The sequence below is a fragment of the Gopherus evgoodei genome, chromosome 1 (assembly GCF_007399415.2).
Source record: "Gopherus evgoodei ecotype Sinaloan lineage chromosome 1, rGopEvg1_v1.p, whole genome shotgun sequence".
Taxonomy (NCBI): domain Eukaryota; kingdom Metazoa; phylum Chordata; order Testudines; family Testudinidae; genus Gopherus; species Gopherus evgoodei.
The window spans coordinates 43,270,874-43,283,574 of record NC_044322.1 but is presented as its reverse complement, the minus strand read 5'-3'; the positions used below and the strand labels follow the sequence as shown (position 1 = coordinate 43,283,574).

Below are 12,701 nucleotides of genomic sequence, written 5' to 3'. Positions count from 1 at the left end.
ATAGCATGGGCAGAGAGGCAGTCTCTAACTTTCTGAAGTATTGAACTTAGCCATATTTTGATATGGGTTTACAGGAGACCTATGACCTACAAATTCAGTCTGGTGTCTATAGAGGATAGTGAACCATCCTTAAGGAATCATCTGCTTGATTTTCTTAATATTTTCTTTGACACTTTTACATGAGCAGATATGTGTGTCTATACATCTGCGTCTTGGTTAGACAGTTGGACATCAGTTTTTCCTTTTTAGAGGTGGAATATCTCTTCCACCTGACATTACCTTTACTTAGCCAGGGCTGGGATTCCAAATCAGACAGTGGTAAGGCACAAATTGCTCTACAACCTTCTTTTAAGAAAATCTGGCCTTGAAGTAAGGAAGCATTTGGTGAGGTACTATTTTCCTTTTGAAACTACAATAAGTCATCATTTCTGCTGTGGGTCCCATCGGAGCTTTTCACTGGAAGAACTACACAGCTTAGAAAGAATGGTCCAGACTAGAAATGACTGATATTTCAGACTAAAAGAATCTGAGAATTGAGAAGTTCAAAGAAGTGCTGTGACACCTGAGACATGTGAACCTGTGGGATAAAGAAATAATTCTCTTTTACTCAGCTGGAAGAGGTACAGGAACAAAACACACAACCATATTTTTGTAAATAATACCACCCAAAAGGGCTCCCAATGGTACTCCAAGTAGCTGTAAATTACATTACAGCCCACCTCATGAAAACAGTGCAATTTATTTAATATTTACTTGGAGGTATATAATATATAAAGAAAATGGGTGCATTGTTTCTGTGTCACCAAGGCTTCTCAGGCACCCTTTATATCCTGCCTTTTTTCATGTCTTATTCTTATCCTGCATTGTAACACGTCTTCACTTTCCGTGGTTGTATCTTAGGTTGGTGCCTGCCCCCCAGGCCTGGGCCAAACTCACAGAAGTTGCACTACGAACACTGAACGAAATCCAGGCTGAGGACTTTGGAAAACGCCATCTGCTTGCAGCCCAGCTAGGTCTGTAAGGAGTTCAGGGAATTGGGTGCCCTGGTGGTGCCAAGCCCTGCAAGTGGCCCAGCTTCCAGCCAGAGGCTCTGGAGAGCAGGGGGACCTTTGGGACTGCTGCCCCTGCTGCTGGCAGGGAGAGGCCCTTGGGACGTGTGGAGGCTCCTAAGCCAGCAACCCCTTGGGAAGTGTGGGGCCCCCCTGAGCCTGCGGCCCCCTGGCAAAATGCGGGGGAGGCGCCAGTCCCTGCTGGGCCCCTGTGTGCGCCCCCGGGACAACCAGGCCAGCCCAGCAGGCCGCCGCTCCCCAGGCCCAGCCCCGCCAGCGGCCCGTTGCCAGCCCTAGCAACCGTTGCTGAGGGAGAGCGGTGCTCGGCTATCCCGAGGCTTCCCTCCCTTCGCAGCCTACAATCCCCATGATGCCCCGCGGGGGCTGCCGTACGTGACGTACGGGGGGCGGGGCTCGTCTCTCCCCTGCCGTGTCCCCTTCCTTCGGCTCGGCGGGCGCCATGTTGGCTTGAGAGGAAGATGACAGGCGGCGGCTGCGGGCGCGGGGCAGAGAGCGGATCGCGCTGAGACGGCCCCGGCCCACAGCGAGACGAGACAGGGCAGCCAGCCCGGCACTGGGGTCCCCGCCGGGCCGCTGAGGGAGCCGTTGGAGGGGGGCCTGGGGCGGCGGCGATGAGAGCAGAGACCTGAGGCTGCTGCGGGCTGGAGGCGGCTGCCGTTTAAATCCCCCTTGAGGCGCTGCCGCTCCCGGAGCGGCGTGGGGGAGGGCACCCCGGGCAGGGGAGAGACGCTGCTCTTCTCCCTCGCCCGCAGACACCGCACAGGGTGGTCAGCCTCCGCCCCCGGCACCTTCCCTGCCTCCTGGGAGGACACAAACTTCAGCCGCTGGCTCCGGCCACCGGAAGGTCGCCCACCCTGTCTGGGTCGCCCGCTTTAATGAGGAGGTGACTTGGGCACAGAGCTATCCCGTGAATCATCCCGTCATTATCGGTCTGGGCTGGAAAAGGAAGAAAAACCCGCTCACGCAATTCATGTCACTGTAGAGCCCTGCCTGGTCCACCTGGCACCGCTGCTGCTGGCAAGGATCTGCTGCCATCTCCGGGCTGCTGCTGTGTCCGCTGGAGACCGGCTCCTCTTGGATATTTGCCCCTCAACAAACAGCCTCCTTGCTGCATATCAGACACTCATAGTAACACTGAACTTACTGCCGCCGAACCGCGCGCGGATCCCTTGCTGGGCGAGCTTGGTATTATTATTTTTTATTCAAAAGTTGTTTTAAACCACCAGAGTATAGCAGCAAGATGTCCAGCAGTGTCCCAGCTGACATGGTAAGTACCATGCACCTTATTTGTTGTCGTTACTACGGACATTGCTTGACTGTCTGTTGGGCGTGTATTTGGGAGATGAAGACGGAAAAAGAGGGTGGGGGGGTTCAGCAAAGAGGGTTAGCAGAAAATGACACTCTTGTCACTTAACGATGTAGAGGACAAAAAGTTCCACCTTCTAGGCCTTTCCCCCCCCGCCCCCCCAGTGTCCAGATACTGCTTTGATTTTTCGTAAGGGAATCGGAGCTGCAGAGTCGTCTTGTATGTAGTAAGGCAACTTGGAGAGGTAATCGTCCTTACCTGCACCAGTGAGTAGCTATCTGCGTCTGTTCATTTTGTGTAGCTGTATTGTTTAACTCTGTGAGGCATTTTTGATTATAATGTGTGAGGGAGATGCTATGCAAAATAAAACTCTACCGGAAACCATTTGTGTCCAAACCATAGCATACTGGAAAGCGTTTATCCTCCAGAACCAGCTGAAATTCGGCCCCATCCTGTCTCTCTGCCCCCCTGCCCACCAACACTTTGGCATCTAGCATTGATAGGAAGGTAATCTGTTCACTTGATACAGGTCAACAGGCAAAAACTCACGCATTTATTTACACAATAGGATCTCTTGTGCACTAGCTGCAATATTGACATTTTTCAAGGGCAGTTATATTTCTTTTAGTGAACTGTACTTCAACCAGTATAGTTCTCTGTTGACACCTTTTTGGACCTGCAAGATCAATACATTTAAAACCAGAAAGGTGTATAGATGAGCATATTCTGGTGCTTTGGGGGGAGAGGAGGAGGGAGTTCTTGCACTAGTCTTTCAGGTCTGCTAATTAATCTATTTGCCGCATGAATTTTCTGATGTTATATATTGAAAAAAGCTTTTTGAAAGAAGCAGTTAATATATTTTCATATGTTACCTCTTTATTCTTGCAGCAAATCTTTTCCATATATCACTTCATTCTTCATATTTCAAGGTGATTGGTGGTGACTTTGTCTTACAGCAGAAGACATGTCTATGCTTCTGTCATTTGGTGTGAAATTAACATTTTGCCTTCATAACCTAGCACTGTAGAAAGACTGTAAAGATGAATAGCCCTTATTTCAGGCATAGTAGATATGCAGTTAATGATGCATATTCATGCTAATCAGGCTGTTGGAATAGTACCATTTGGGAGCTTACTTTCATTGTTTCTTACAGAGAGTCATTTTGGCTGCTGTAGAAAAACTACATTTTGCCAAAAAAAGGAAAGTAATAAAATAGCCATTGAAATGTTTTAAAATCATTTATGAGGTTTTTTTCTCTCTCTCAAATATATTCTGTATATTATGACTTGGAGGGTGGGAGGACTGTTGTGTCTCAGTCTAAATCCTTTCCACTATAATTTTCAGTCATAATATTATTTAGTGTATGTTTCCTTCCAGGGTCTCCTTAGCCCTGAGGATACGCTGAATAGTCTTTCCTCTTCCCCTCCCTGACTAATGCGTCATATCACAGCAAATCTTACTCTAGCTGTGGAGGGCTGGATACAGATCCCTTAGCATTGTTTTTGAAATTGGCTGGAGGGGCCTCTAGACAGCAGCAGGAAGCACTCTTCTCTCCCCTTTCCATGAGCTGAGCAAATTGCCCCTCCACAGTACTCCTGGACCCTACCTACTTGGTAATCATTGTGCTGGCACTAGACTTCTTGTGCTGAAACTTGATTTTATATCAATGTACACATTTAAATGATAGAAATAAAAATATTTTAGCTATAAAATCTGTTACATCTTTTAAAAGTAGTAATTATTCTGATGCCATATTGGCACATTGCTAGTAGTAAAGTCTAGGCCTAAAGATATACCATTTGTTCATAATCAAGAAGATTGTTAGTTGTAGTAATTTTTTGGATATATAGCGATGAAATATCAAATGATAACATCAGTATCCGTTTATTTTAACTGAGGGTATAAATTCATGCAGGCTTTTTTAGGACTATTTCGATAGATTTCTGCATTTTTTTTTAGCTGCAGTTGTCTTGTCTTAGAAGGCTTGTGGCATATACACTGTGGAAACTTGGGGTATTAAGAATAGATAAATTGTTAGAAAGAACATGGGAATATTCATTCTTAGGGCTTGCCTACACTGGAACTTTACAGCGCTGAGACTTTCTCTCTCGGGTGTGAAAAAACAGCGCGCTGAGCGCAGCAAGTTTCAGCGTTGTAAAGCGCCAGTATAGACAGTGCAACAGCGCTGGTAGCCATGCCCCTCGTGGAGGTGGGATTTTTTAGAGTGCCAGGAGAGCTCTCTCCCAGTGCTCTGCCGCGACTACACAAGCCACGTTAAAGCGCTGCTGCAACAGTGCTTTAACATTGCCAGTGTAGACTAGCCCTTAGTCTCCTATTATCAACAGCCTCCTCACCCCAAAAGCTCACATTTTCTAGTAATTGCTATTTAAACTGATTGTTCCTAAAAGAGAAACATTTATCAGGCTGTCACCTTGTTTATGTTTGTGTTTACTGTTGAGTCTGGTAATTTGCATTTCCCTAATCCACCCACTCCATAATTTGTATGCACAAGCAGTGGTCTTTTCCCAGTTCTCAAGGATTTAATAGGAGTGTGGAGGGATGTCATATTACTAAAATTCATCACATTTACAAAACCTGTTACAAAACACTGAAGTGTTTATAATAAATAATTAAAGCTAAACTGTATTTGTCAGATAAACGATTTAGTATCTGCTTTTTATTATTTTAATTGCTGCTTTGCAAAATGTAGTAATTTGCAATAGCTCTTCCTATCAGTGGAAATTAGCACTGTTCTGTGTGTGTATATAGTCTGAATTTATATAAATCTTTGAAAACTCTACAGATTTTTTTTATCTAGTACAGTATTTGAATATGTGCAAAGCTTTGACCTCTTTCTCTTCAGTCACATGTTTGATTGACTTCCTCTAGAATTAGCCTCTTTTTATGGGGCTAAACATTTCAACACATCAGTCCTAAGTGATTAACATGCTAATTCTTTATCATTTGCATTCCATTAACAAAGTAGATTGACACACCACATTCCAAACATTATTTTATAAGTATGTGTTTCGCTACTATTGTAGCAATACATGCTACTTAAAGGTTATGGCTCCAATTCTTCAATGAAACCTATTAGTGTTGACCTGTGTGCCTGTGTGGTGTTTCATCAACTTAATTAGGACACTAGACATGTGTCAGGGTCAGTGGTAGAAGATTGTATTGCAGGACTAGAGCCTAATTTTGTTTGTTTTTTTTCTTATAGTTCCCTGTTGTAGTAAAAGAATATTGGGGCTGGCAGTGACCATAGGGATAATCTCTGTGTATTTCAAACATTTTCACCAGAAAAGTGGCCAGTTTTGCCATGTAGTAATGTTTGGAAATAGATTGTAGATAACAGGTGATCTGTTTGCAAGTCCTATTTCTTCGGTAAAGATAAAAAGGCACTGAGTGGCTTGTGGCTTCATGTAGTTAATTTGACTCTACTCTTTTGACTTAATGAAAATATTTAATAGTTTTCTGTTTTGATATAAGCATAGTTGATTGGTTCAGCACAAGCTACTAAAAAAATGGGCTCAATACAGAAGCTATTATTTAAATGAGTAATTCCAGGGATTTCAGTGGGACTGCCACATGAACCTTGCAGGGCTGTGTCCATGTATCTTGTACTGTTACAACACTCTTCCTTACAAATGTAATTTCTTTTTGAGGACTTCCATCTTTGAAAAGCACCTTTTATGGCTTAGTGTCAAACTGAGACCTTCATGCACCTTCAGACATTACTAAGGACATGAACAAGACTCTGTCACCCCTGCATATCCCCGGCCACGCTTTGCATGTCTACTATGTTAAGTCCCATACGTTTCTCCCTCTGGGTAATGTTTGAGGGAAATATTCTTTTTGTTGACCCCTTTTGCATGTAAACAACAAAACATTTTAAAATTAGGAATTTATAGACTATATTAAATTGTTTTATACTGTCTTTTTGAGTCCATATACTAAGACTTAAGCAAAAGATATGATGTGTGGAATGCCTATTTTTAGTAGAACGTAATTAATATCTTCCCTGCTAGGCACTTAACAGACACAAGACAGGTGCTTTTCGGGCAGAAACCCTATAATCTAAAGGGCTAATGAGGACAGTGGACAAAACCTGGTTCTGAACTTATTCCACGGTTTTTGAAGGGGTTTATGTGTGTGCTTGTACAAGCTATTTCAGGAAGTTAAAAGTAGGGAGCTGGTGTGTGGCACCTGTGAAGTGTGATTTCATGAGACTTGATGGAGAAAACCAGACAGGGATATGGCCTCAGGCAGATGGGACAGCCTGAAAGATGGTGCAGTAGGAGAGTGGAAGAACAACCTGAAGAAGTAGTTGTGTTGCAGTTAAATTTCAGTATCCATCAACCAGTTTAAAAAAATTCTAAATATAAGAATAGTCAAGGAGAATATCAAAATAATATGTTGGAAATAAAGTAGCTAAACATATTTGATTTCATTCACAGCATTTCATTTATGGGGACAAAATTCAAAAAGTGGTGCATCTTTGTCTTCTTACTTTATTTATTTTAGTTATCCTTCCTCCTTTTACTTTTTGTAGGCTTTGTGACAGAATCTGAAATAACTTTTCTTATTTTTTAAACTGATTAGATATAAAGTTGACTGTGTTTAACTTTATCAAGAAGAGTTTGAGGGAATGACTAATAAATGCTAAATGTTATTTCTGTGCATTTTACATCCCCTTCTCCAGTCTGAAGAGTTTAAATATTTATTCATGCTATATTGTGATCTGCAATTATGGCTAAGAAGAGTGAAAACATTATCTGTGTTATCCAGTTTGCAGCCAGGAAGCATTTGGGTATTCTTTCTTTCCTGATGCAGAAGAGAGTGAAACAGATCGTAGTGTACCATTTCCTGTGTTGTTGTCTTCCTTTTTTTACTGCTCCCCCCCACTTTGTGTGTGTGTGTGTGGGAGGGGGGGGAGGATGTGGTAGGGGATCAGGATGAAGAAAGCTCCTTTTCTGACTCCCTGTATGTTGAACCAGGGTATGTAACATATTGCAGTGTTGCGTTTATGGGGACAAGACATTGCTCCCTGCTTGTCTTCCAACACTCTCCTGTTACCTGCAGCTGTGATCAGGACCATACATGCTCAAAGCTGATGTCGCATATATACTAGGCAATCTCTAAAATTATTTGAAAATATTCATACATTCCCCCCGCCCAACAAGCAAAACAGAACAACCCATGTATCTAACCAGGTGTACCAGTCATCGTTATGATCATTCGTTAGTATGCAGGGCATTGTGTACTCCTTGGCAGAATAGGATCAAATTCCGCAGTACCCATCCATAACTTTTAGGCAGTGTTAATTTACTCTTTCACAATAAAATGCCACATATCTTATTCCCCTGCACAAACACAGATCTGTCTCTGTGAAAATAGTTGAAAGTACTGAGATGGAAAATTTGTCAATGGTTATTTTTGAAGATGAGGGTTTTTTGCCATTCTCTCCAGGTGGCCCAGCTCCTCTCCCTGGGCCTTGGCTCCTGTGTTGTTGTTCAAGTTGTTTGGCACAGAAATTGCTTCCACCATTGTGCAAGGAACTGACAGGTCTTATAGTCTGCTTCACTGGGACATTTCCTCCTGGCATGGCTGCTGCACTGTTTTCCAGGCAAGTTAAGTCATCAGCCTATTTTCTGGTTCCCCATTTCCTGGCTGCAAGCTGGACTCCAGTTCTTGCTCTCCAGCTCCCTGTTGTCTAGTTCCATAAAACAGCGCAGGGAGCACACACTATAATCCAATTAATTTCCCATTTTGGGGATGCTGGGGAGCCAGCGGCAACTGCTGGTAGGTCCTAGAAAGACTGAGAGACGGAAAACAAAAGCTGGGCACCTGGCTGTAGCAAAATGATGAATTCTACAGCAACAAATGTTGAATTTTGTATCTTAAAAATAGCCAAATTCTGCAGCTCTGGAGTCCACAGGGCTCTGCTTGAGATTAATGGGACAATTCACCGTTCTCAGAGCTATTGTTTTAGTCTCTGTGCAAACTCAGGCAGGTAACAGTGTTGATGCTTTCAAAGTTTTTTCCATGATCGCTATGACTCTCTCTCTCTCAATATATATAAAAGCTTAGATTCTGGAGAATAGCTCTGTGAAAGGGGTGAAATCTGAGGCTATGGAACATGGAATACATAGGGCCTACTTGCATCTATACTTATATCCAGATCTTGTCTGTTTCTATGTTTGAATAAGTTTTAGAGTGTCAGGTTTGAGGGCTGGAACTATTTTTTCATATATGCTTGTACAGTGCACAGCACAATAGTGTTCTAGTTCCGTCTGCACCCATTGAGCGCTACTGTAAGATAAATGCTAGAAATAATTTGGAGAAACAGTGGAACTGACCATATGCAAAGTGCTGTCAAATACACAAAGTAAATAATCTGCAACAACAACAACAAAACCCCCCAAACCCAAAAATAAAACCTGTTTTTCCCCACAGAGAAACCCAGCCCCGGAGTCTTAGAGAATTTTTTCTATTTTTTTTTTAAACTTCTGACCTTCTTTCTCACTCTGAAGAATTTACATTACTCTTGGGAGGGTGGTCTTGCAAGATTCTAGACACTTCTGGAAAGTTCTGGGTAATCTTGATGGTATATAGCTGGCTGGCTCATCTTATTTTTCAGTCTTCTATCTGCACTATTACATTCACTAGATATTGGCTATTTATTCTAAATTTTGTAACAGTGAAAACTTTTGATTCCATCATTGTCATCTAATCCTAGCCATGATGCTGACTTAAATCTAAATTTCAGACCTTTTAGCATGTCTTCAGCTTAGTTTTGGAGTAGTCTCTGGTTTTGGCATCCAAAAATAGGTAAAGATCAACCTATGACTATGCTATAATAACAACTTGCATTTGATAGGAGTTGCAATCTCTTAGTATGCTAATCACCTCCAGGGTAGCACAAAATGAGCAATTTAAAGAAATGGCTGAAGCATTTTGGCCTGGATATACTTCCCCAAATGAATTTAAAATGACAGGTCCACCACTGGATTCTGCTTGTGATGAAAATGAAGAAATAGTGAAGGAAAAAATTAAAGAACGAGCACTTAAAATTGTAAAGATTGTTGGTCAAATATGAGAAAATTCTTGAAATTGTCTCTAAGCAGCCAAAAGCATTCCTAGTTAATGCTATTGATTCTACATCAGAAAAGAAAATTTAGAGAATAATATTGCTGAAGAGGACTTCCAAGAATGTTGGTAAAATTGTGCCAAGGATATCTTTATTTGTTATGCCAATGGAAAAAAGATGAGATCTTCTCAGTTGTAGTAATTCTAAACTTCTGATGTGTGAGTCTTCAGAAATTTTTAGACCTTGTTAAAGAAGTAACATTGAGCCACCCTAAAGCATGCAGTGAAAATTCAAATATTCTTTGACAGATACTGTCAGTTTCATGATTGGTTGGGTGGTTGGTTGATTGACAGACAGAGGAAGATTGATATGCTCTAGTTTGACATTTGCAGTCAGTGGAATCCATTGGCAGGTTCTCTCTAAACTTGTATCTAGTAATCATCATAGATGTGTTTGAAATTTGCACTAAAAAGGATGAGGGTGTTGATCAAAACATACTATAAATTTTCTCCAAAAAGAGTCTCCACAGAGAGCCACTGAGCTTATAAAAGCATCTGAAAGAGGAGGGAACTTGACACATTGCAAAATGATGACACCACTGATGCGGGATTGGACTCTTTTCAAGTAATTTTTTTCTATAGTTTCTGGCAGTGGCTAAGTGGCTTAAAAATAATTTGTCATTGTTGGGTCCACATAGCTCTCTTTCTTAAAATTCTTTCAGAGATGGATTTCAAAACTTTATGGAAAGCTAGTGGTAGAATCCCATACAATTAATTATCTTTCCAGTTGAGATTATTTTGTTCCACAATACAGTTATTATGGAGATAGAAATATATATAAATTGACAGAGTTTGATGTATCCCATTTTCATTAGCTAAGTAATAAAAACAGATATAAATAGGACTAGGTCCTGTTCAGCACTGTGCCAGCTTTGTGTTAGTCTTCAGTGGGTCCAGCTCCTGGATAATAGTATCTCATAGCCACCAACTAAGAAGAGTGTCCATTGCACTTCTGCACTGTATGTCTATCTGTTGGAATGGACCCTGATTGCTCCTGGTAGCTGTAATCGATTCAAGTACTGTTCGGGCTCATCTGATTTACACCAAAGACCTGGACTTGTGCTGGGACAGCCATAGATTTGTGAGGAAACAATGGTGGCTCTGTTGTTTTAGTGTTATTCTGCTGCAGATCTGGACTTCAATTTGTAATGCCAGTATTTCAGGTGTGAATGAATGCTTCCACACTGAAAAACTTGGGTCTTTGCTCTTTTGGAAGCTTTCCTATGATCTTTGTTACATCATATTAAGTTATATAAGATAAGAAATTCTCTGAAATACTTAGATGTAAACGTGGTACCTTTTTTAAAATAAATATAACGGTGGGTTTTTTTCTTTTTTTGAGATTAAACAGTGAGAAGAGAATGTTTTATCTCAAAAGTAATCTCACTTCAGAGTTGGATACTGCAATGTTAATATCTCCTCTGTGCGGTTAGCATGCTGTCCCAGTGTATTGTGGTCTAACAGTCATCTGTGCCACACTAATGTTTCTGAACTCTGTAACAAACATTTCAAATGATACTACTTATAGTCCCTTAGAATACTAACGTATATATTTAATATCAAGATTCCATTATTGTTTATAATAAAAATAAATAGTGGAGATCAATGTTTAATGAATTATGCCTTTCAGAGCTGTGGTATAACTTTAAGATGCTGCTGGTGTGTTGACCTTGATTAGTCATCCAACAATACCTATTTCCTTGTTACCCTAATGAGCCATCAGCAGAGCACTTCGGTTATTTTAGAACTGTGGCCTTTACAAAAAGAAAAAAAAAGTTTATAGTTTCCAATGGAGCTTAAGTACCAGGTTACATTGGCTCAGATATTCTTTTCATAGAATTATGTATTGTATCATGAGTGACTGAGTGGCTAATAATGAGCTATACAGTATCAAAAAGGTTTCAAATACTGAATGTAATAAGTTTTATTGCACATTGGTGCTTGGATGGGCCGGTAGCATGAATGTGACTGTGTTTGGAATAATGTTCAGTGACTTTAGTTGACGTACAGTGTACTAATAAGGGTTGAAGTTTGTATGTCATCTTGGCACTATGCATTTTTAATTTTAGTCTTTACAAAGAAGAATTATGCAGAATAATTAATAGCTGTTGTGAAACCAGGGTGGATAAAAATCAATGATTTAAAAAAAAACTGATTTAATTTAAATCGGATTTTTTTTGATATTTTTGATAAAATGCCTCCAGCAATCGTCCCTCCATAATGCCAACTATAATAAACTTCAGAGGTAAGGATGAACCATTCAAGAAATATATATGTTTTCTGATGATGCTTTAAAGAAAGCCATAACAGTGAACTGGTGGAAGTCACTTAAACACTTGGATTCAGAGACTGTTAAAGTGATAATCTCACTTTTAACAGCAGTAGCTTCTTCTGTCGGTGCAGAAAGAATATTTTCTTCCTTTGGACTAATTCATTCCAATTGAGAAATGGTTTGGGACCTGAAAATGCAGGAAAGCTTGTTTTTCTCTTCCAGATTATGAGTAAGCAGGGAACTGAAGGTGAATACGACTGTGTTTGCTGCAGAAGCTAATATTTTACGTTTCTCATGTTGACCTGGCTTATATAGTCAATTTAATTTTTGTTTTTTAAAAATAAATATTTAACTATTTTTGTTAACAAGAATTTTAACAAAAAACAAACCAGATTTTAAAAAACTTGAATGTTTAACTGAATTCAAAAATTCATATGCTTATTTTGTTAAAAGATTGTTTGCTGTTTGAAGGAAAAAAATCCAGAATACATAACGTTGTTTAGTTAAATAAAACCATTTAAATGTCTGTCTGGTGATGTTTTCCTAATACAGGATGGCAAAAAATCCTCCAGATATTAATGATTAACCTGTTGAATTGGAGATAGTTCACCTCCCAGTGACATCATAAATATCTGCTTCAATTACCTTTGGTAAATGAAATAAACGATCATTCATTTTCTGATATAGCTGTAAAATTAATCTGAAAAGTTTTCAGAATAAATCGCTTAAAAATGTATAGTATGTACCTTCTAAAATTTAAGCCATTTCAGAGAACTAGGTTAAAGAAAAATTGTTTTCACCATGTTAAAAATTTAAGTAATCTTTTTTTGAAAACCACTAGTGCCCCCATGCTTTGGAGCAGGGACTGAAATTTTGGCAGGGAGTTGACCTTTGTGTCAGT

The 12,701-nt window shown here is 40.4% G+C and overlaps 1 protein-coding gene across 1 annotated transcript in view; it reads left to right on the top strand.

Annotated features, from left to right (window-relative positions):
* Positions 1-1,491: 1,491 nt before the first annotated feature.
* UBL3 (ubiquitin like 3) overlaps positions 1,492-12,701 on the top strand; it is a 63,792-nt gene continuing 52,582 nt past the window's right edge. Inside the window, exon 1 of the mRNA XM_030562858.1 lies at positions 1,492-2,337. Within this exon, the coding sequence (XP_030418718.1) occupies positions 2,311-2,337 (27 nt within the window). The 5' untranslated portion in view covers positions 1,492-2,310. The remainder of the gene's footprint in view (positions 2,338-12,701) is intronic.